The 25,816-nt window shown below is 45.8% G+C and overlaps 1 protein-coding gene across 1 annotated transcript in view; it reads right to left on the bottom strand.

The window, feature by feature from the left end:
- The window catches only part of Slik (Sterile20-like kinase), a 114,259-nt gene that overhangs the window by 58,327 nt on the left and 30,116 nt on the right, over positions 1 to 25,816 (bottom strand). Inside the window, exons 12-14 of the mRNA XM_065431175.2 lie at positions 23,127 to 23,697; positions 18,340 to 18,537; positions 13,016 to 13,135 (exon numbers count right to left, since the gene is read on the bottom strand). Coding sequence (XP_065287247.1) covers positions 13,016 to 13,135; positions 18,340 to 18,537; positions 23,127 to 23,697 — 889 coding nt within the window. The remainder of the gene's footprint in view (positions 1 to 13,015; positions 13,136 to 18,339; positions 18,538 to 23,126; positions 23,698 to 25,816) is intronic.

The following is a 25,816-nucleotide window of genomic DNA, read 5'->3' as shown; positions in this document are numbered from 1 at the left end:
AATAAGGTCCACACTTAGCTGCTGCATTGGGTGGGCGGCCCATGAACTGTCCATCAGTCCTTTTGGTTTTTGCCGGTGAGGTTTGAAAGCCTGGCACTGCTGGCAGCTGCGAATGTAATGGGAGATACCGGAGCGGATACCGAGCCATGTGAACCGGCTCTTCACATGTTTCCAAGTTTTAAAAAAGCCTAAATGCCCACTTAGGGGGTGGTCATGCTCCATTTTCAGTGCCATGTCTTGTAGGTGTTGGGGAAGCCTGGCGACCTTACGTTCACCGACCGTGTACATAAGGATACCATTGTTCGAGATTTCGCTGTCATCAGCTAGGCCCTGTACCCTCTTGGACTCTCTAGCGTTACCAGGTAGCAGACCAGACTTTAAGTATTGCAGCACCTGCAGCAGCAGTGGATCCTTGCGTTGTTCCAATTGGAACTTTGCAGTCCCGGTGAGGGGGGACACATCAGTCATGTCAACAGGGGCTGCTAATTCAAAACAAATGGTTTGTTGTGGCTCGTGCACGTTGATTGGAAACCAGTCCTCCGCCAAACAAGGCTGAGACGATTCGGTAGCAGGGATGGGGCACCTGCTTAGTGTACCCGCCGAGATGTTGGCCTGTCCTTTACAGTGCCTTATGGTACACTTGAACCCTTGTAAACTCAAAACCTAACATCGCACTCTGCACGATGTCTGGTCAGTTGTAAAAATCCAGCCAATGATGCATGGTCACAATGCACCTCAAATGATGTGAATTCTACATACGGTCGGAATGTATCGACAGCCCACACCACAGCGAGGCATTCCCATTCTTGGACAGTATAGTTCCTTTCAGCAGCACTGAGGGTCCTGCTTATACATGACACAGGCCTGAGTTCACCTTCGACTTCCTGCAACAACACTGCCGATATGCCAGTGCCACTGGCATCTGTTTCAATCACAAAGGGCCTCTTCAGGTCAGGCAATACCACAGCCACCTCTCCTGCCAGCGTTAGCCTCAGTCTCAAATGCTGTCTGTTGCTCGGCCCCCCAAACGCAATGGCCTCCTTTCTTGAGGAGAGCTGTCAGGGGTCTGGCTTTGTCAGAAAACCAGGGAATAAAATTTCTGTAGTATCTCACAAGGCCCAAAAACATTTGTAGCTCCTTGACTGTTTTAAGGCATGGGAACTCTGCAACCGCTCGCACCTTGTCCGGGTCAGGTTGACATTTGCCTGGAGAGATTACATGTCCAAGGAACTTTAATGCCTATTCACAGCATATAACTTTGCTGGGATTGATTGTCAGACCTGCAGAGCCAATTCTTTCCAGTACTTCATCGGTATGCTGTAGGTGGTCCTCAAAAGTTTTTGAATAAATGAGGACATCGTCGAGAAATGTCATGCAGTAGTTGTGTTTTATGCCTTCTAACACTTTGTCCATGAGAGACTGAAATGTTGCCCGCCCACCTGCTACCCCAAATGGCATTCGTTTAAATTGAAACACTCCTCTATGGCATAGGGATGCAGTCTTCTGTACATCTTCGAGAGCAACCGACACTTGAAAGAAGCCCTGAGCAGGTCAAGGCTCGTGAATCACCTAGCGCGGCTGAGCTGAGCCAGTACCCAGTCTGTGCTGGGCATGGGATATACTGGCACAGCTGTGATTGCATTTAAGGGTCTGTAGTCGACCGCAAGGCGATATCCTCCAGTTTTCTTCTTTACTAATACAGGGGCACTGGCCTAGGAACTGGAGCAGGGCTCAATGAGGTCTTGATCCAGCAAATCTTAGATACACCCATCAAGCATTTCTCTCTTTTGTCAGTTAACTGGGTGCAGCTTGCATCTAACTGGTGGGTGGCTGCCTGTGTCGATTTTGTGAACCACCAGGGTCGTGCAACCTGGCAGAGTGGTAAAAATATGGTTTTGGTCTGTAACAATGTTAAGTTTCTGCTTCTGCTCTTCCAGAAGGTTCTCTAAGGCTACACTTGCCACTCTCAGTGGTATTGTGGCATACATCCTACATATCTGCAAAAAGTGCTTGTAGAGAGCTGGCCACATTTTGATCAGGCTCTTGACCTTGTTTATCGCATTGCAAAGTTGTCTTACAGACTGACAGGGGTCGGTGTCCAGCATTCGACACACATGCTGCTTCGGCGCCTTCTTAAATTTGACGAGCCCATGTGGGTCAGAGTGCAGTGACCATCCGCCAAGGCCCATGTGGAGAGAAATACCTGCCACCTCGAGAAAGTCCCGCCCCAGGACAACATCGTGACACAGCCCTGGCAAAGAAAACGCTGCTTCCTGGACTCACCTTGCCAACGAATACGACAGCAGATTGTGCAGTTTGTGACTAGCCATCAGCAAGCCTAAGGGTTCGTGCCTCTTCCCTGAAGGCGACTGCCACACACTTGGCTGCTGCGATGGCGCGGCTACCTATTAAGCTCACACTTGCCCCGGTGTCCATAAGTACATAAAGGCCACTGTTACCAATCAACAGTTCAAGCAGTGGTTCTTTATTTCCGGCTGTTGCGAGCAATTGCAGGGATGACGCATAGCCGTCGGCCGGAGAAGCGGCTACGCTCGTCCGTTTCCCAGGTAATCTGCTTGTAGGTGTCCCGGTGAATTGCAGTGAAAACAGCGGGGTTGGCTGCGTGGTCTAGCAGTAGTGCATTGACATGCAATGTGGCCACAACCGCCACACCGCTGACACATGATACTGCGGTTTGACGGCTCGAATCGCAGGATACCTTGCGTCGCTTCAAACCCGAAGTTCTGAGGCACTCTCCCGAGTTGTTGTGGTGCCGAAGTGTAGTTGCCCCATGTGTTCGACGCACGAGCAAACAGCACAGGTGAGGGGTTCCACTCCGGGGCTCAAACATGAAGCGCCGTTGACCGTGGACACTAAGCAGAAACTACTGCAGGCTGCAGCTGCCACTCTCGTTGCTGGGCCGGGAGGGTTTGGTTGGGCATTGCAGTGGTGTACGGAGAAGAATAGACGAAGGCCAAATCAGCTGCTGCTTGCGCAATACACAGTGGTGGCGGCGGTGGCGCGTAGCGCAGGTGATGCCAAGCGCGTTCCATGATAGAGCCGGACGCCTTCGCCATTTATTGCAGGTTTGCGAAGCTCATGCTGGTTGTTAGGTCTTGGAATGTTGGATGCATTTGTCTCCCCACGCATTCCACCTTTTCAGCATCTGAAACAGGCTCTGCTATACAGTCATAGTATTTGGCAATGATGTGAATGAACTGCTTGAAGTTTTCTGCCAGATGCTGAGTGCACTGATCTAGCTCTGCTTTTAGTTTAAACTTGTAGTCAACGGTGGTAAACTCCGCCGTAAATTTGGATGCGAAGGACTGCCAGTCAGGTTGTGCACCTGGGAAGCGCCACCATTGTTTGGCTGACCCCTCCAATGCTGCTGGAAGCAACTGCAAATGGCGGTCAGGGGGGATCCCTGCAATATCGCAGTACACCGAGTACTTCTCCAGAAAGTCTTGCGGCGAGTGTCAGTCCTGGTAGTCACTGAATTTCAGCAGTGGGACGGGTGCACCTTTGATGCTGAGCGCTAACCCCATGCTGGTTGTCTCGTTGGGCCTAGCCATGCTGGTTGTCTCGTCCGGCCTAACCATGTTGTTCAGCGGCGTGGTGCGCAGTATTTGAGCTGTATCAGCCGCGAGTCTCTCCCTTTCCATTGTGGTCCCGGAGGTCGAAGCTAACAGTCCTTGGATGATCGAAGAAGGCAGCAGAGGCTGCACAACTGGCTGGGTGGCGCTAGACGATTCTTGGTCCTCCATGTTAGATCCGGTCATACGAGCCCTCACGTGTCAAGTACATTCTTTATTTTGGGAAATCCTTGGTGCATGCACAAACACGCAGGCTGCGTTCCGTCCCACCGCACTGCACGCGGCTTGCTCCACCGATTGCTTCACTCACTCAGTTCATTGTCACGCTTTCCCCGCATGCCGATCGTGCACACACACCTTCCATGTTCTCCCTCCCCGCCCACACCGTTGCCTACCGTCCCGTGCTCAAGTTCTGCGCCACCTGGCTTCAACCCAGTACCCTCACACCAGTATCCCCATTGCTCGTCGTGACCGTCACCAAGGTGCATCTGGTAATGTCACCAAGAGCAGGTGCTGTTGATCGGTTGACCAAGAACCTACGACTTTCGGTTAGTCTGCTAGCAGGTATGCGTGCTTCCTGCTCTTCCTCGTCATGTTGCTCGCTTGTGTGTGCTTGCGAATCGGTACCTACAGCCCGCAATGCAAGTGCCAAATCGCTCACATTCCAACACAGTCGTGCTTAGTGGTCTGTCTGATTAGCTGCGTGAATAGAGTCCGACGGTGTTTTCCGATGGCTAGAAGGCATCCATGTGCGGTGCTTGGCTGCAAAATGCCGACTGGCGAGCCTTTCTAGACGTGCATGCAACACAGGGTCCATAACAGCATGCTTCGCAGGCACATGGGCCGGCACGGACGCAACAGCAGGTATCTGAGAAGCACGGAGTCATGGTAACCAGATGGAAAAGCGTGTTGGCAATGATATATGTTATGTGACATTTGGAGGAGCACTTGCCAAGGAGGGGAGACCAGCCGACAAATGGAGCGTAGCAAAGGAAAAAGGAAAACTAGCGAGGGCCGCGTTTGGTTCATCAAATACGTGTAACTCCGCTATTACGGCACCATTTCAAAAAATTGTCACGACTACGTCTTCAATGCAGACTCATTCTAAACTGCAATAACACAACTACATTTCGACCTCGGGGTGGTTTAGGGGCCGTTTAAGGGCCCTTGAATTTAACGGTTTGCAAGGATTTCTGAAAATTCAACGGTTTGCAAGGATTTCTGGTAAGAAGATTGGTCTTAAAACTTGCAGCATTCCTTGAATCATACAGGAACTATTGATACCCTGTTTAGCAAAATCTGAGGAACTGATATTTTGGCCATCTTTTCAGAAAATTAATTACTCGCATAAAATTAGAACCAAAAGAGACAAAGAAAAATGAACCTCATGTTTGAAATAAGCCCATGACATTATATATACAGGGTCCTAAATATTTCGCTGCGCCCATTCTAAAAAAAGATTTTGCACTCCCTGCTTTTGCGTTCACCACTGCTCTGTTCTTGCTCAAATTTTGCAGAACATTCGCATTTTGCCGTTGACTTTGTTTATTATAACACTTGGCACAGTTAATTGCCTGGTTTTTAAGGAAAAAATGCAAATTTGCCTGTGCTTATGGGGTTGCAAGCTGCCGCTACAATGGCTCAAGCATAAACTTGTGTCGGCGCCTGCCGTCAGCTGCAGAAAGCAGTGTTGCGGGGAGTGCTGCATAGAGTTTCCTACAATGTACTATTGTATGAAACTGAGTGCTGCCGCATGTTGCCCGCTTCTGGAACAGGCGACAGCCCTCCATGAAACGCTGCTTTCTGCAGCTGACGGAAGGCGGCGACAGAAGTTTGTGCTTATGCCTTTGCAGCAGCAACTTGCATCCCCATAAGTGCATGTAAATTTGCATGTTTTTCTTAAAAACCAGGCAATTAACTGTGCCAAGTGTTATACTAAACGAAGTCAACGGCAAAATGCGACTGTTCTGCAAAATTTGAGCAAGAACAGAGCAGTGGTGAACGCAAAATCTTTTTTTGAACACGCGCAGCCAAATATTCAGAACCCTATATCTACAAGTATTCAGCACCATGCCTCGAAATTAACGATTAAAAAAAAATTTTAATTGAAGACACGTGTCTCCCCCCTCTTAAAATTTTCTACCAACAGCTTTTCCAACCAATCATAGTGACTTCTCTAAAGATTGCCTAAGAATAACAAAATTTAGACAGAAGGCTTATAATGTGTAAATGCCATGTTGTGATGGTGATGGTGGTGAAAAATGGTGTGATGGATGGTGAAGAATAAATGGCATTCGAAATATGACAACCATGATGTGTTTCTGGCTAGCACGATCGCTTCCTGCGCTTGTAGTACACACAAGTATGGGTTCCAAGATCAGCTTTTGCTACTCCGAGGGAGACGTCGCTGGGGGGCGAGATTTGGACATCATCTATAAACACTTCCAAAAGCGTGAGGCAAAAATCTAGCTCTTTATTTAGTGAACTGGTGTCTAGAAAAACGAGCAACATTTCAATTGCAACACAGATGCAATCAGATAAGTTGAGGCTCTTTCGCTACCGAGCGTGAACAAGGCTCTTGTGGGGAAGCCAGAACGTTAGCAACAATTTTAAGATTTCTTTTTTGTTTTTTTGTTGGTGACCACCTGGCCACCTGGCCATTCAACAGGCAGCCGAGAAAGATTCTCTGCGCTTGAAAAAGCACCAAGAAGCGATCGCAAGAGAAGGTGGAAAGGAGGAAAAAGAAGAGAGTGCCTAAGGATATCTCCAGTTACGCTGCTGGGTCATTTTAGACCAATATATGTGCTCAACACTTTCAAGACTCATTTTTGCAAAATGACTTTTTTGGCTGATGAGGCTGCTTGTTGCAGCCATATCTCTGTAACCGCTCATCAGATTTCCAGAAGTTTTTTTTATTGTGTATTTGAATAAATTTCTGAGGGCAAGACAAACCCATTTTTTAAATATATATTGTGTCTCTGATTTGCGATATTTTGGAGGTTGGAATGCGCAACAGTTTGACGATACACACAGAAGAGACACACACCACAGAGCGCTACTTGCAACTATCGTTTTATTCCCTTGTCAGTGGAATAAATACAGGAAGATACTCAGGGGGGAGGGCGGTAGCGACAAAACAAACAAACAAACAAAAAACTAAAATAGTTTTGACAAATATTGCCATCTACCAATGCCAAGCCGGCTTTGTCATGCGATCGTTTTCGCTGCACTCATCACAAAAAACCCCGGATACGAAATTTCCGATTAGCGCTTGAGGAAATCTAATTCCTTTGCACTAAGGGAAACTGAGGGCGTGCTCACGCACATACTACTCAAACGCGCAATCTCAGCAGCTTCGATTATCTCCCGCGTTATTTGGCTGCCATCTTTGCTCACAATCTTACAATTCTTGAATAATGGCCGACATCCGCAATGCGCATTCCAACCTCCAATATGCTATACCAACACGCCCAGTCGTCAACCTTTGCGATATTTAATCAAAATTTGAGTGATAAAGTCTTAATCACGTATTTATGAAGTATTTATTCACTTTGCGCGACAAAAGTGTTATTTTTGTTTGATGCGGCGGTGGCCTAGCAGTGACGACGGCGGCCTCAAACTTACTGAAGCTGCGAGCCAGTTTTTAAGCCAGCCCTCTCTTCTCGGCAAACACTCATATGGCAGATTCCTTGTTGGCGTTGCGTATTCTCCGAGCACGGGCACAGTAGACTTGCAGAAGTTGTGGGGCGCCTTTTTCATTGTGGGGTGCTGTTCTCGTTGCGACAATTGCATTCACAAGGCTGATGTAGCGCGCAGCTTCTGCCACTGTCGAGCCTGAATCGGCCGTGATGTCGCTTTCTGTGTCGTCCTCATCCCCGTCGCTAGCCGACACTTCGGCAACAGAGGCAAAGATGGCGAAAAGTCTAACCCCCTAGTCGACATCCCTTCGCAGTCGCAGCAGCGCTGCCGAGCAACTTCTTCGCATTCCAAATGCCACACACCGTAGTCAACAGCAGATCCCTGTCTCGTGCCAGCGCCAACTTCTTCGTGTCACGTTCGATAGCACGAACAATGTCTATTTTTTCTTCTATGCTGAGCATCCGGCGTCGTATTTTATCTGAGCTTCGGCATGATGCTAGCCCTCGCATGCACGACTCCACAACGCTCTCTGGCACACCGCCGAAATGATGTTGATGTGGCTTCATGCGCGAACGCACAGGGCGCTTGGAGACCGTTGTTCCGACCTCTGAGGCTTGTTGTTCTGCCGGGCCGCCCAATGGAGACGATGCATCGCCATGTTTGCGCGACGAAAAGTTGAAACCACGACTGAAACACTACTTGTTAACCGATACGTACGCAGTAAGCTGGTACGGTTTATGTGGATAGAAAACACATTATGCTCAATGGCCGCTGTGTCGGGGATTTGACTTTACTACTTTTAAATCTAAGCTACTGTTTAAGCGGGTACGGTTTAACGAAGTTTGACTGTACAAGAAGTGCAGGAGAATCGGTGCAATGAGAAGTGAGACATGCAGCGTGAAGATGTTAGACATGGTGTAGTGTGCCACATCATGCAATTGCAGCGGCAGCAGATGAGATGGGAGTGGCTCGTACATGAATGATATCTTAAATCATATAATAAAAAATACAGTCAAACCTCGATATATCGAACACGGATATATCGAATTATTGCATATATCGAACAATTTCTATATCACATAGAAAATCGCATGCATTTTTAATTCTTTATTTCGAACGGGGCCAGATGTAAGATGGATATATCGAACTCCGCCGCCCCAGACCAAGTGCGCTCTGTTGACAGGAGGCGAGCTTTCCCACAACACTCTCGAAGATAGCGGAGGCGTGATCGGCGTTCCAGACTGCTGCGTACAACAGCTGCCCACATCGGTTGCGCCGAGGGCGCCATTTGAACGTAGCGGCGTACACACGCGGCGGCTTGGAGCCAGCACGGCCGCCTCGATCAGGTGCGCACCTACGCGCGCACGGCAGGGCAAGCCGCCTCGATCACGCGCGCACGGCGAGGCTTGCCCCCGCTGTGCGCACGTGTTTGAGGCGGCCATGGAGCCAGTTGGAGCGCTTTGTCGGTGCTGAGCCACACATCATGTGCATTGCGGACTTCGTTGGTGGTGACGACAGCACCGGAATAGTGGCGGAGTTAACAGACGTGGAGATCGCGGCAGAAGTGACTGCTGAGCGGCCAAATGAAGAAGCTGCTGAGGCTGATCCAGCAAGCGCTGATGTTGCCCCGCTCCCGACTGCAACTGAGGCTGTAGCTGCTTTGGCCGTTGTACGCCGCTACTGCAGTGCAATAGAAGGCACTGGACTGTCTCTTGTGGACCGTTTGGACTATGTTGAGGACGCCGTGGTCAAGCACGCGGTTGCCAATATGAAGCAGGCTACGCTGCTTCAGTACTTTCAGCGAACTAAATAAATACTTTGTTTGAAGCTTCATGTGAGTATCTATTGCGCCACGATTGGTTCATTGATTGATTTGCGCTAGTTTTTGACGCATTTTCTACGTGATTTTATATATAGAATTCTGGCTATATCGAACTATTTTGCGATCACCGCGCTGTTCGATATATCGAGGTTCGACTGTATATGCATTTTGCCTCAAATATGAGTGTGCAGCCCTCAGGTGAAAATATTCAATACATCACTGCCAAACTTTTCCCCCTTTCTATGTTAAAATTGTAAATTACATATGTGTAATGTGCATACAATATATTCTTGTTTAAGGGCTGCACCCCTAAATTTGCACTAAATTTGTAAACAAATATTTAGTGGAAATAATTTCAGCATGGACCACAATCCTTTTTCTAAATGTGCACCTCGCAAGCTGTGGCCACACGGCACATGCTGCGCTATCTATGCACTGTATGGGTGCAATGCATAAAACTGCATTGGTCCCCTCTTTGACCTACACACTGCCCTAACAGTTAATAACAGTGAGCTTGTTGACTTAGCACTGTCACAAAATTCATGTACCGGTGCCCCTCAGCTTGTCCCTTCATGTATTCCACCTTTGTGCATTGTGCAGCATGACCGACCACAGTATTTTTTTGCAAACTGAATCTGCTGCTGTGCGCTGCAGGTCCCTACAAATATAAACAATGCACACTGCACTGTTTACATTTTCAGCGCTGTATAAGCACATCCATGGAGGGAGCCTGCGTTGCTATTACACCACCTCAAACGTATGTGATGTATGTGGGCACTATAAACTGTAACACTCCATTCACTTTTCATGTGAAAACTGCAGCAACATTCCGGAATGGCATACAGTGGGGGCTCCAGATTCATTTTGATCAACTGGAATACAGTCAAACGTCATTAAAACAAAGTCGCACCTGCCATGGAAATGTCTTTATTAGATACGGTATTTGTTATACAGTCAAGCCCACATATAACGGCCCCACTTAAGAAGAATGCTTGCTTATAACGAACGAGACCCGTGTGACCATAAAAATATACATTATTTCAATAGCATAAAATCGTACATATAATGAGTGTCTTTGAACCCTGCCGATCGGTTACAGCAAATGGACGACGAAACACGACGATGCGATGCGAAATGACGATCTCCAACCCCTTTCGGTCCGTTTCCCCAAGCCTCCTTCGCAGGCGAACTATCTGTTTCATGCCCTGCTACCCTTGCCCCGCCGTCACGTGCTGCCCAAGAGCGCTGTCGCGTGACTTCCAAGGTCATCCTCCCACCCATCCTCGCAACTCCGCTCCCCTCTCCTCACTCTTTCTTGCAACTCCCTCGCTGTCTCGGTGTGCACGCTACAGCCGCGGGCTAAAGTTCAGAAATTTTGTTTTCTGGTCATTACCGTGAAGCAGGCCTCTCCACACTAGTTTCCATGCTTCCTCGCTTCCGCGCTTCGTTCTAGTCGGGCGCCATTCAGGATGGCAGACGGGAATGCCATGCCTGCAGTGGTCACGAAACGAAAAGTGCTGGACATGGCAACGAAGCAAAGCAATTTTAATGGAACTGTCTCACGGTGCTAAAAACTGCGAGTTGAAGAAGTACATGTCAAAATCAACCATCTCGACGATTCTAAGGAACAAGGAAAAGATTGCCAGCTCTGATGCCAACTTGACGAACAGAAAGCGTCTGCGGAAGACCACCTATGCAGACGCAGAGGACGCGCTTCTTAAATGGTTCGTTGATGCAAGGCTCGCACCATTTGAATAAGTGGACCAATGATGCTGGGCAAAGCCAAAAACTTTGCGTTCCTGCTAGATTTTCCCGACTTCTGCCAGAACAATGGCTGGCTACATCTATTCAAAGTGCAGTATGAGATTGTTTTAAATCGACTGTCGGCGAGGCGGCTTCGGTAAGTGAACAAGACGTTGCCACTTCACGTGTAAGAAACAGCCATTATTGCAAGCTACACGGAGCAGGACGTGTGTAACACAGACAAAACTGCGTTATTTCATCAGATGCTGCAGGACAAGACGCACGCCATGAAAGGCGACTCATGCACTGGTGGAAAGCACAGTAAAGTGCGCGTTACAGTAGTTCTGTGCATTAATATGGATGGCAGCGACCAGCATGTGTCCTTTGCACAGTAGAATCTGCTTAATTCGAACATGCTTAATTCGAACTTTCAGTTTATTCAAACTGATGCCATGGTCTCGTCAAAGTTATGTGTATTCCATTGGGCGAATATGGCCGGTATTTCGAAAGCGCAAGCACTTGCGATGGTTCATTCGAACAAACCTTGCCTCGACAATGCTCTCAGCAGCGTGCCAAATCATGTGGCGGCACCTCTGACCAGCATTGCTCCGACCAGCCACTTTTTTAAGCTGTGGTCCACTTACTACAAATTTCAGGATATATAATGAACAGACGCCATGTGACGCTCAGGTTCATTATAAGCAGGCTCGACTTACACATACGTTATACACTGATATCTGCGAGAAATGTTTATGTTTACTTTGTTATCGAGGTTCAGCGTACATCAATGAGTGGCTAAATTTTGGCACATGAGTGTTTCTGTATTTGCCACCACCTTGGCTGGGAAATGAATCAGCAACCTTGTGCTCAGCAGGAAAATGCCACAGCTATTGAGCCACCCTAACAGACCACATACAGTCGAACCCGGCTATATCGAACTAGCAAAAAAACACCGATCAGTTCGATATAGAGCATAATTCGATATAAGCATGCTGAATAATTCGATGTCATAAAAGCACATACCAGCTATAAGATCACTTTATTGAAGAAACTAGCTTAGTTTCGTGTGAAATAGTCCTGCATTTCTTTCTGCTTGGGCAATTTCACTGCCTGCAACGCACGCACTTCTCCACATTGTCTAAGGAGTCGGGAGCAGCTGAGGCTGCAACCTTCCGCATTCGCGCAGAAGCACCGGACTAGTGCGAGCGCACCAATCACTTCGGAGAATGTAGGCAAAGGACCGTCATTGGTTCCCTCATTGTGCCCACTTTCACTTGTGCTCGGTACGATGTCGGCAATGTAGTCTTCGTTTTCTGGCTCTCCTGTGGTGCGACACTATCATTTGCACTCACAAACTCATCCACTGTTGATTCGTCAACAGGTTCCGGAAATTCTGACAGCTCGCACCAAGTTTCGGCAAAACCGGCAGCGGCTGCGTCGCATTCACCAGAATTTACAGTCATCACAGAGCACGTGGAAGCCGGCACGGCTGAAGCAATTTCGGATGAACCACTTGTACATGGCCGTGCATACGCATCAGGCACCACGGGCACCGGGGCGAGAGTTTGGCTGCTTTAGCCCTAATTTCCCCCTTATTCTTCAAGATCGTCCTGAGAGTTCCCCGGAATCGTTCATGCTGCAGGGACACATCTGACTTCTCACCGCATTCGACCCGATTTATGATTTCGAGCTTCACAACAAAAAGCAAATCCTGCCGCTTCATAATGGCAACACTGTGGGAGAAGGCTCACAAGGCACACACACACAATGGATTACAAAAGCACCGAGACAACTCGCACTTTCGCCAGGATCAGTTTTTGCATGGGGGTGTCGACGGCTCGTCTGAAGCAGCGCAGTCACGGTAGGGAGAGCGGTTGGATGGAGCTGCGCCGTCGGGTTTACCGGAACCGCGAGGGAAAGCCAACTTCTGGGGGCACTTTTCCGCCGCTCGACGTTCGATATATCGGAAGTCACTGCTATTTTTGTTCGATATATAGAATAATTCGTTGTAAACGGGTTTGATATAGTCGGGTTCGACTGTAGTGCATAAAAGAGAAGTGCAAGGACTGGGTTTCATGCTCTTGATTAGTATTTTTTTTATTGCATGAATAAAACCCAGTTGATAGCCAACATGATCAAGCTGTCTACTGGGACAGCTGTGGAATTTTATGCCTTGAATGAACTAGCTTAATGTATAATAGAAAATGTAGCACAGTACCGTCAGTTCCTGATCAAACTTCTTTTGCTGCTGTTCCCTGGCAAACTCCTCCTTCATGTCCAAGTCTTGGAACTGCTTGTTTTCCATCTTCTGGAGCATTTTTAGCTCCCTTAGCTCCTGCTTCCTGAAAATATCAAACCGAAGCCATCAGTACCAAAGACAAGACAAGCAAATATCAAAATTTAGTAGATTGAATGCACTGGCACCGAATACTGCTCATTTGTCACTCATTCAGCTTATTAATATGCACCATAGAAAAACAAAAACATTCCTAATTTAAGATACTATTGACAAAGCACCATCAAGTGCTTATACAAGTGAGCACATTTATTGTGGCAGTCCCATGATGCTAATGGTCTTTTATAATACCACAGTCAACAACCCAATTTTCAGACATGTCCGGTAACTTGGATGCCTTCGTAGCACTGACACAAACTCCATTGAGCCGATGTATAAGTAGATCTGCAATTTTGGACACTGAAACCCTTACCTGACCTATTTTCCAGACTTTTTGCTGTGACAGCAGGTTCGAGACAGCATTAACTGAAGCCACCACCGCTAACATTTTGATTATTTTACAGCGCTAAGCCAGCACTCAGGCACACTAATCCGCTGGCAGCTGTGGCCACCACAGCAACGCTAGGCCTAGCTGCTTTCATGTTTGGTGCAGTGTTTTTCATTAAACAAATTCGTTGCTGTCAACAATGGCACTGACTATGCCTTTGTCATCCTCACGGATGGTTTCGAAGCGTGAAAAGTACAGCAAGGGTCAAGCGTTGCGTAATACCAGTCCCCAAAAGACAGCTTCCCCGCAGTACAGTGTATTGTGAGATCAAGCATGTGCAATGTATTGCGGTAAAGAATGGCAAGGAGACACTGTCAGGAGACACAGTATGCATCGCCATCTCCCGTCACAGTATGAGCACCAATATGCTTAATAAGTGTACTGGCAGGCCATCAGAGTTACTTCAGACATGCTTGCGGATATTTGAGCCCTTGGTGGCAATAAAAGACATTCATTGATTTTTTTGGACTGTCGGATTTTTGAACGTTTTTATGCACTCTAGGAAATTCGAAAAATTGGATGTTGATTGTATTTCAGAGCAGTGCCATAGTACATCAATTTTGTCTGCTTTAGGTGTATTATTAGGTCAATTTACAGAATTGTGATATCTTCTTTTATTGTTTAGTTATACAGTTGTGAACTTGGCACTTAAGCTCGTTAATTATTAAAAAGAGAGATATATATATACAGTGAAAGCTCGTTAATTCGAACTTCAATAATTTGAATTTACGGATAATTCGAACTGTACGATTTGGTCCAGCCAAGCTCCACAGAAGTCTATGTATAAAAAAGCCAGTGAATTCGAACGCGAGAAGGTTCCGCCACAGATAATTCGAACTACATGCCACCGTGCTGGCGGCTTGCCTGGCACACGGCCAGAGAAACGCGCCTATTGCCTACACACAAGGCTGCATCACCTCCGGAATGGAGAGAACGGCGCGAGAAGGCAAAATCGGGAAAAATCTAAACGGTGCAGGATTGGCCAGAAGGCAGCGGCGGCTGCCTCCTCCCCATTCTAAATGACCTCCGAGACTTCTTGCCCGTCGCGAATTTTGGAGGCTTTGCAAATCTTGTGTAGCTGCTAATGTTGTGCGGAAGATGGTATGGCAAGCATCAAAACACAGCGAATCAAGTGCGTCGCAGCTGCGCTTGCAATCAAGAACCGATGAATTGGGGCCTTCGCCACCTTCACATGTTCAGCGTCTTTGTCTCGGCAGTCTTTATTGGTTTTGCACGTCTGTTTTCAGCTTAGGATGTACCGGCCGTCGCGATTCGTTATGATGGTGTTAAGCCTCGGCTAACGTTCGTTTCGGTGCACATCGGTGGTGTGGCACTGTCAGACCCAGAGCTGCAACTTGAAGATGGCGTGTGGCCACAGCACATGCCATCACTTTCTGACATGCCAAATTTCTGACATGCCCTACAGCTTCCAAATTGCAGTGTACTGGTGTTCTCCTTCACTTTCGTTAGTTTGAACTGAAGCGGCTTCCCCTTGCGGTTTAAATTAACGAGATTTTGCTGTATATATATATATATATATATGCTATAAATTGGAAATCTACTTTTTACAGTTACTAGATGTTAACATTTTCTTTTAAATGCGACAAACCTTATCCAAATAAGTGCAGTGGCTGCCAAGAAAACAATTACGTTCCTCATACAGTCTAACCTCGAGATACTGAACAGCGCAGTGATCGCAAAATAGTTTTTATTCAATATAAAAAATCCTGTAAAAAATGCCTAAACAACTTGTACAAATCAATCAATGAACCAATCGTGGTGCAGTAAATACTCCCTTGAAGCTTCCACACAAAGTATTTATTTCTTTGGCTGAAAGTACTGCAGCAGTGTAGCCTGCTTCTTATTGGCAGCCATGTGCTTAAACATGGAGTCCTCAACATAGTCTAAACGATCCACAAGCGATAGGCCGGTGACTTCTATTGCGCCGTAGTAGCGGCATAGAAGGTGAGTGGGGCAACATCAGCGCTTGCGGGATCAACTTCGGCAGCATCTTCATTTGACCACTACCGTATTTACATGATTGTAAGTCGACCCCTTTTTTTAAATTTGAAAGTCTGAAGTTGGGGGGTCGACTTACAATCGAAACCAAAACATGGCGCCGCCAATAAAAACGATACCAACGGGAGCTACAATGTACTTACAATTTTATGTTTCCTTTATGGCCCTACCCATATCTTTTCGCTATCCCGCGTGTTTGTTCGCTTTTCGGATGGGTTTTTCAACATTTTTGAGAGTTTTACAGTGCATGCAACAATGATGGGTGAGGGGGTGTCGATAGTTGATGGAAGCGCTGCTGTTCCCATTTGCGGCGGCACCCTCAGAACGGCGGCGCTTGCAGGGAGCATCGGTAGTTCATGGAAGAGCAGACAGCGCTTGCGGGTTTCTCTTTTCTGTTTAAAGGCTAGACGCATTCCACTTGACTGCCGGCTACGTGCTACTTCTATGCTTCCCCAGTAGTCATGAGTGCTCCAGGCCCACTAATCGTTCGGGACTCGTTCACAGCAGCGTTCAAGAGGGCTGCCATCCTTTACGCCGAAGAAACAAATCACTGCGCAGCGGGCCGCAATTTCGATGTTTCTAAACGGGTGGTGCGAGAGTGGCGACTGCAGCGAAGCGAAATTTTCACCTGTGACGGCAAGTGAGAAATTTCCCACGTGCCGAAGTCTGGACGCTTTCCGGAGCTGTATGCTAAGCTCGCGGCGTACGTACGTCGCTGAAATGCGTGATCGGTCCCTGCCAGTGAAGTGCGACGTGGTCATGAAACAAGCCCGGACCTTCGCCTTAATTTTAAGGTTCTGCTCCGCCGTGAGTACAACGAGTGGTTGGCGGCAGAAGACTGCGAAATTACACCAACCGGACCTGTCAAAAGAGCCTCCATGACGGCTGCGTGTGGTTAGGTGCATTTGGCGTGGGCTGCTGTTCTGCAAGATGTTTGCCAAATTTGAAATTTCGCTGGACCACGACGGGCTGTGGGACCGCAGCAACGATGACGATGGCAGCACTAGTGAAGATGAGTAGTCCAGTGACCATGTCAGCTACTAATAAATTTTCGTTATCGAATGCGCCCTCGGGTATGCACTCTTTTTTTTTTTTTTTCGGTCACGCGATATGGGGGGGTCGACTTACATTCGAGTCGACTTACAATCGTGTAAATACGGTACTTCTGCTGCAATCTCAACGTCTGTCAATCAAAGCATTTTGAAACACCATAAATAACAAAGTATTAAGTGGCATCTGCCATGGGGTCTATGAGTCAGATCAGTGAATGCGTGCTGTCGTGCGTCTTTGTGGAAGCAAACCGCCATTCCTCACACGGCGCGGCAGGCGCAAAGTGCAGCACCAAGGAGGAGTCAGTGCAGCAATGGCAATGTGTCGTTGACATTGTCGAACTAGCCAAGCCACCGCTTGCATGCGCCTCTACGTTCAAATGGCACCCTCGGCACAATCGATGTGCAGCTATAGTGCGCAGCAGTCGGGAATGTCCATCGTGTCACCGCTATCTTGGAGGGTGTTGCGAGAAAGCTTGCCGCCTGTCAACAGAGCACACGTGGTCTGGTGTGGCGGAGTTGGGTATATCCATTTTACGTCTGACTCTGTTCGAAATAAAAAATAAAAAATGCAAGCGATTTTCCAGGTGATATAGAAAGTGTTCGATATATGGAGGTTGGACTGTATTTAGATGGGAGCTCCCGAGCTAAAGCTTCCTCTTAAAGAGTGTCTGCAGCAATTCTCAGCCAAGTACAATTTTTTCTTCGTTGCTTTCCTCCTGCTACCCCTTCTCCTTCGGTCATTACTTTCACAATCAGGCTTAGTTCCATAAATCCGTGTGTGGGACTGCCTAATGTCATTTTGGAGCATTTTTTTTTAGCAAGTAAAACTGCGTTTTGGAGCAGCTTTTGGGGAAGAGTAAATGCCCTTAAAGCAGATGAAATTTCATTTTGAAGCAGTTTGAAGAAGGCCGGTCTTAATTTTGGTGCAATAATGGAATACGAAATATGGCAGTGCAACCACGACGGAACACAGACAAGCCAACACGAGCTCTGTACTGCAACTGTCCTAAGCAACGTCTTAGGCTAAATTTTGAAGCAGATTACCCTGATGCTGAAACTGCCTAGTGCATGCAAATTTCAGTAATAGCACCTGTAAATTTTTAATTAGTGTTAGCAATGACAAAAAAATTTTTTATTCTGCAACAGCGAGTGCTTGTGGTAAGTGGCTGCACACGCGCTGACCACTTACCGCAAGCACTGATAAGTCCAGTGTTGTAAATTACGAGAAACTGTGAGGGAGGCACCGTCGCGCAGTGTGCGGAATGTGAATGGCTGCACTTTTTTTCGGAGGACGAATCTGCTCACTGTTCACGATCACTACCGAAGCCCACATGCCAAAGCCGTCCTGGTGCAGCGTGGCACAATTTGTCAATTTTCTGTGTCTGGAACAGGAATTTGCGTTTGTATGAAAATGGTGCAATTTACATAGGAGTCCCACCCCTGTAAATGGTCAAAACTTGGTCCGCGATCTGCGACCATCTTGCGAGTTTTTTAATCATTCTGAATATCAGACAACGAACCTGTTCTACACAACTACTCAAACATTCAAATGGTGGTACATATTCAATGATGCCCTGACACAGCTCCTGATTTAAGAGCAGTGAAGGAAGAAAATAAAAGACTGAAATACAGGAAAGAGTGAAGCATGGCACAACTACATGGCAGATGCTCAGGTGCCATACCCAAACTTGCCTGAGAAAATGGTAATCTTTGGCTTGTTTATCTTCATCAAGGTCCCCATAGATGACTTTGCTGGTAGTGGTTGTCATAACAACTCCATCAATCACGAACTTGCGTGTCCGCTTGAGTGTCTTTGGCCGTACTGCATTGTTCTGAGTCATAAGGGCCTTCTTGCGAATGGCAGGTACATTATTAACACTACGTTCCTGAAAAAAAAAAAAAAGGCTAATTTTATTCGATTCCTAATAGGTACACATAACTTGCTTTGAAGTCGGTGCATACAAACAAGTAATAAACAGAAGTGCAGACAAGACAAGTTGATAGGATATGCACGGAATGATTTTTGTAATGATGTTAATTGTCCCCTTTATAAAGTAAATTTATTTCAATCACCAAGCTTTGCTTGGCTTTGTCCAAGCCATGCAGAACAAAGATTAACCAGCTTATGTAGTAGTGTTCCACTGATTAAAAAAAAGAAAAAGAAGACAAAAGCAACGATTCGCAAAAATAAGGGCCTAGCAACGTACTGGCCAACAATTTTTTTTCTTCATTTACAAGGACTAAGCAAGGATGCTGGTCGAGACAAAAGCCTCACGAAGAAATAACATGAGTTTGCTGTTAACATCCAACACAAAACTGCAACATGTAGAGTGGGAGCCATTTTTTGGTCATGAGTAGGTAACAAGAATGCACTTCAACAAAAAAGCCAGGATTAATGTAGGAATATGTGTTGTCAATTTCGCTAAAATTAAAACTTAGTGGCTCCTCTCCAAACAACTACACATTATGGAAGCCTCACCACGCACTAGAATGTCTACATTGGATATGATGTGGTATATAACCACCACATACAATCGACTCTTGTTACAACGGACCCTCATAAACCAACAAAAAGTGTCCGCTTTATCTGAAGTCCGTAATATCCGAAGCGCCTCACTTTTGAAACTTTTGTCACAATGTCTAACAAATTTATTGCAAAGAGTGAGCGCCAAACGCCCGAAGTCTAAAAAAAAAAAAAAAGCCTGCAGCTGTGCTATTTAAGGCGAAGCATCGAGCAAATTGACCTTCGTGCTGTCTCTTGCTTCAACGCAAACTAAACATCCAAAGCACAGTGCATGCGAAGCTACTGGCACTGGCGCACTTTGTCCACATCACAGATCACATTGAAGAAGAGGCCCGGGGGGGGGGGGGGGGCGCACTTTATTTGCATTGCAGGTGGCTTTTCAGATTGAGCGCCTGCGCGGGCGTGCACTTAGTCCACATCACAGATCGCTTTCAAGATACCGCGGCTGCACCGTGAGCAGCAGCTGCCGGAGTAGAACCCCTTTTCTCTCGCCTCCCCCTCCCCCGTGCCTCGCGCGTAAAAGTAAATGGCACTTTTCCGCCCTGCCTTCCTCTTTCGAGCGCGATATTGAGCCACGATCATCGGCTGATCCTCGCAAGGCAGCTGTCAGCCTATGTCGACACAGCAAAAGTATGTTTTATTTTTATTTCAAGTACTGCAGACCATGTTGGTCTTGGCAGGAGGGGCACAGTCAATCATTTTACAAAACAAGAAATAGCAAGCACATTCAAACAATATTAGCAGAGAAATAAAAATGAAAACGAACAAGCAAAAGCAATCAAACAATGACAAGCATAAAAAAAAAACCAATATCCAAAGCCCGATGTTGAAAAAAAAATTGCCAGTAATTTCATCCACTGTAGCCAATAGTCTGTTGTAGCATGGTGCGTTAAAAGCGAACTTCGTTGCGTTAATAAAATAGGTAAACCAAGCCAAGGCTTAACCCTTTGAGGGTTGATTTTTTCTCGCCAGATGCGACTGCTCAGGGTCGATTTTTTTTTTATTGCAGGTTCCAATTCTCCGTAGGAAGTTATTTCGAACAAAATTTACCCTAATTTTTCTAAGGTGACTGTAAAGTGAGAAAAAAATATTTTGCATTGGTATATATGTGCTCTTCATTCATGAATAACAATAAAAAAAGAAATAAACCTATAAGGACTGAACATTTTATGCATTGTTATAGTTCAAAGCTTTGAAAATGCGCACACGAGAATATTTCGCAAGACTCAAATGTTCCTGCTCTTACACTAATATGTACATCCATAGCGTAATCGAACTGTGTACAGTAGGTGCGCGCACTCAAGAAAACTGTGTGGTTGTGTGCCCGTCAAAAAAGCAAAACGTGTGACAAACTTCCGGTAATCTTCATTTTCTTGCCAACCAGAGGCAATTAGTTTTCGCAAGCCTTTATTTAAAAAAAAAAGGAAGAAAAAAAAAAGAAAGAAAAGCAACGGAAATGCATGCACGGCAGCATCCTTCCTATGCGCACCCCTGTGAGCACTAAACGAGCAAGAAAAAAGCGGTTGCCCTTTGAGCAATTAGTAACGAGATAGCCACCAGTTGTGCAAGCGCAAGAAGCTGAAACCGCTCACGGAACAAAACCCAAGCCGCCTCCCGCCCACAGGCACGCCAATGCGCGAACGGTAGTATATAGATGCGCGGGAGCAAACTAGCGCTAAAACAAACCGTGCAACGAAAAGTGAGAGAGGGAGGCACGCGAAAAAAATGCCCTGTATTCCCACATAGTGTCAGCACATGACAGAAAAGAAAAAGTTAGGAAATTGGCACGCTTTTTAAATATACAGACGGTGCCGTAATTATATGGCATCAACCATTTTGGAGTTCGTTCGCAGTGCCGTATATTTACGTCATTGACCCTGAAAGGGTTAATTATGATCCATTATATTCGGAAGTCTGTTGTATGCAGGTCCATTTTAACGAGTGTAGACTGTACTTAATTCATGTGGAAATTAAGCTCAAGAGGTCAATGTGCAGGGGTCTTTAGGCCAACAAATGACACACACAAAAGCACACATAGTTTTGTAAAATTGAATTTTCAGAATCCCCATCTATCATTTTATTTCCTTGCCAAGTTATTTGTCTCGTATGCTGATCATTCAGCCATAATATACATGTATTGACTTTCAAAGTATAGGGTAAGTGGTTTGTTTGTTTTCTTCTTTTCCTGAACATTAAAGATACTAATTCTGCACACCCAGCAGACCTTTCACTTGATAGGTACCTAAGTACCTATTAGAGATAGAATAATTATTTTTGCAGCATGAAGCTAGACGTTGGAGCACACATGGGAGCAGATTTAAAAAACAAATTTCTGAAGTTATTAAAATTTGTCTTGTGTGACGACTGCTTGGCCATGTTAAAAACACTGGAGTTCCGTGTGCTATAAACCAAGAAATTATGACCCATCAAAGAAGTGCTTTCATCATTGCATGTCTTACGCTTTTTAGTATTGATACATGTGTCATTTTTATATTTGTGGTGGTTATTTATCCATTGTTCTACAAACAAAGGGCACATTTTAAAGATTATAATGAAATAATAAATTATAGAAAAATAATTTAATTTTTAGAATAAGAAACTAAACAAGCATGCCAATTTTTATCAAATTAGGTCCAAAAATAAAGATAACGTCAAAACGCTTAAAGGGTAACTCTGCCAATTTTTTGATTCCCACTGATATTAATAAAATTTTTAATATAGGTTCTCTTTTGCACTCTTATTATCTGTGTCAAACAATATGGCTACAAGTTATTTAGTTCTCTTCCAAATGAATTTTAAAGATTGGTTGCGTTCCCAACTCATGACTTTTGACTGGCCACCCTGTGTTTGTGACATCAGAGACTACACCGCCACCCTCACTGAAATCACCGCAGTCTAGTCCGGAAAATCTGTAAAAGCTCCCTGTGTCGTCAGGAGACATCATCAGCTTCGCTTGTTTGGCGTTAGCGCCACGTGTACTGTATGTTTAGCATGCGTTCTGTTGCATGTTTAGCACACATTCTGCCTGTTTACATTAGGGTACCGTAGGACCTGACGTCATCGACTCATCGTGACTACACATGAAGCAGCTACCTGTTTCGGTTGCGGTATCTTGTTTATTGGTTATTTAATATTATTGATGAATTTCTAAGCAAAATGAACCACCCTACCGGTGACAGGACTGTCGATGTGATTTGAAAATAACAATATCCTAATATTTACTTATTTTATATATTTATTTATTGTACCTTCAAGGCCCGAAGGCGTTACAGAAGGGAGTGAAACGAAATACAGAACATGTACAGATGACAGGTTATAATAATAAAAAAAATTTTAAAATGCAGATTAACAAAAGTATTTTTCAATAGTAGTTCTAAAAGCAGATGTATCAGTTGTGTTAACAATTGAGGCCGGCAGATGATTCCATTCATTGGTAGTTTTAGGAATGAATGACTAAAAAGATAGGTTCGTGCGACAATGTGGAACGCGCAATTTATGGTGATGGTTAGTACGAGATGATATGTATGCAGGTTCAGCGAAAAGTTCACTTTTTAATTTCGGATTGTAGTAATAAATTTTGTGCAGCAGTGATAAGTGTGCGCTAACTTCCGACAGAATGAGAGGAGAGGAAGGTTTAAAGTAGTCTTCATAGATGTTACGCTTGATGTCCGAGAATAGCTAGCAAAATTGAAATGTGCGCTACGATTTTGTATAGATTCTATTGCATTTGTTACGTAATTTAGGCCAGGGTGCCAGACAGAAGAGACATATTCAAGTTTAGGACGTATTTGTGCTTTGTACAGAAGTAGCTTTAAGTTAGCGGGGGCCATGGAGAAATTGCGACGAAGGTAACCAAGCGTGCGGTTAGCATGGTTGAATGGTTAAAATGGTTAATGGTTAAATATGGTTAAAAAATGTGGGAGTTGCCCTTTAACACTGTGTAGCGCCCACCTTTTCCTTGGTGGCCTCCCAGTCCTCCTTGCGGTTTTCCTTGTCACTGCCACTTGTGCGGCTGCCTACACTGTCCAAGGTTGACACACTTTCTGTGTCTGAGACCTCCTTGCGGCGTCGCTCAACTGGCGCATCTGTTGCTGAGGTAGGAGGCCGCCGAGGCGTCTTTTCCACACGGGGTGGTGATGCTGAGCCCTGTTGCAGCTTGACATTCACCCGGACCTTGGGTCGCTCTGGAGACAATGCCTCGTGTGAGCCTCCGTTGACAAGTGGTGGCCGTGGCTGTGCACCTTCATGCATGCGAGGGAACGAGTTTCGCTTCTCAGGAGAGCCTTCGCGAGGCCCTGCTGTTGACTGCCGCAGCACCAGACGAGGCGATGCTGGGCCCTCGTGGGGGCTCACGACCAGAGACGAGTCCTTCACCACCTCATGGTCACCCACGCTGATCACAGACACATGGCTGCGGTCCACTTCACCAGGCTGCTGCTTCCAGTGCCCTGCCTCACCAACCTCCAATATGGTATGCTTTGAAGAAAAAGTCACTTCGTGCTCCACAGGGGCTTTTGGGGAACTGAAAGTGAGCAGATCACACTATCATGCAACAAGAAAGTAATAGCAATACAAAAGAAAAACAAGACAGTCAGCCTATGCAACAGAAGTTCAAGAAAACATACTGGTGGGCTAGTCGGTACTGCATAACTTGAGGCAAAGCGAAAAAAAAAAAAAGCATGAAGACGACAGAAGGGAACGAAGACAAAGCATCGTGTCTTCGTTCCCTTCTGTTGTCGTGCTTTTGTACACTTTGCCTCAAGTTAAACATAAGTTCGCCGGTTGCACAGACAGTACAGACACAAAAATCTTCTCTCTTGTACTTTGTTTTTTTTAATGTAGCTGTCGACTCCATAATTATGGTCTGAAGCCTCAATTCCATGAGAGCACAATAAATAATTACACCACCCTTCATTAGTGCAGCTAGTCTAGGACATGTGCCAGGTGCAACATGGCTTTGGATATGAAGCGAGTCGATACATCACAGAGACCAGAAGTGGTGGTAACAAGGTATCACAAACTGCTTGCTCGTGCACCGTGTGTTGCCAAAAGCTGGCTGCACACTGCCAAATCCACTTCATCATCCTACATTCTGCATTTTTTTGCATTCAAAGCCAGTCAAGCCTAATTCTTTACTGATGCTTTTCTAGGGCGTACCTAGTTCTCTAGTTCTTTCTCTATTTTTTTCAAGAAAGAACTGCAAATTTGTGTTTGTCTGCACCTCACGGTTGCACCCCCAAGCAATTATGGGATGCAAATCTCGAAGGCCATTTTCTGCCACACTACAGATGGTGGAAGTGACATTACAGGCATGTTTCAGATATTAACTATGAGGAGCACAGACAAAGGCAAATTTTCAGTTTTTCTCTTGACAAACCCAGGCAAGTAATCATAGCAAGTATTATATATGTCTAAATGAAGTCTAAAACATGCTGGCTATGTCACTTCTGCAATACAGCAAGCATGGCCTTCGAGATTTGTTTACTTTAATTGCTTGGGGGTACATCTGAGAGGTGCAGAAGAGGACACATTCACAGTTCTTGACAAACTAGGCAAGTAACAATGCCAAGTGTTAAAATTAACGATCCAGCCTATAAAATGTGATCTTTCTACAAAATTTTAGCAAGAATGGAGCTGTGGTAAATGCAAGATCGCTTTTATATGATTCTACGTGTTCCATAATGGCTGATATAATCTAGATCGCAATATAAAGATGTATTGTTGTGAGATCATTTAGCATGTGAAAATAAAAATAATACTAGCGAGCGAAAGCCTCAGACGAGCACCTGAGATTATGATCAAGCAGATGAAGCAGGATCTCAGGTGTGGTCGGTGGACTGGGGTTGCCAGAGCATGTGGGGGCGTTTGCGTGCAATATCGGCTGTTCGCGATTCTCCCTTTTCATAACAATGCAGCATGGATGCTTCACCTCATTACACAACAGTTATGTGGTGAAGCTATATAATTCTCTTGCCATGACATATCTTTGGTTAAGCTTCGGTTATTGTTGTTGTTGCCTATTGAACATTGTACCGGCTACATAGCACATTTGCCTGCCACCTTTCCTCTTTTTGTGTGGCATGCTTAAGGGAGTAACGTAATTGTAAAATGCTTGCTGAAAGTTCCGCAATATGCACACTAACAGCTCACAACTGACAACCAGAAAAGCTAAGTGAAAACATTGTGAGGGGGGGGGGGGGGAATTTGCACGACGTCTTCGCATTCACATTGACGGGAGCTGCTCGGCGCACCCTCTCCCCAAAAGAGGCCACCAGAGGAAAGCGCGGCGCTGCCTTTTTCTGAAAAGATCCATTACCTGAGCTATTGTCAGCATGGTTATAGTTTGGGCACATGTGTCAGTAGTTTATGTGGTACCACATAGCCACCATCTCCAGTTTCCTTGATTAACCTCTTGCCATCCAAAGCCAGGTTGCACTGGCGAGGCTTTAGAACTGGCTAAAATGATGCTAACAATTATTTGTTATGCTCTCGAGGAGCTGAGATTTTAAACCACAACTACTGACTGGCCTGAAAGCTGCCCACTAAAGAATGAGAGAAATAAAAAAATATATTTTGCGTCAGTACTTTTAAGAATATGCAGTTTTTAGTGAAAGTGTGCAACTCCCCAGAGGTCAGCTGAC

Source organism: Dermacentor albipictus, chromosome 1, assembly GCF_038994185.2.
Source record: "Dermacentor albipictus isolate Rhodes 1998 colony chromosome 1, USDA_Dalb.pri_finalv2, whole genome shotgun sequence".
Taxonomy (NCBI): domain Eukaryota; kingdom Metazoa; phylum Arthropoda; class Arachnida; order Ixodida; family Ixodidae; genus Dermacentor; species Dermacentor albipictus.
Note: the sequence above shows the minus strand (reverse complement) of the source record. Positions and strands in the feature narration are given on the sequence as shown.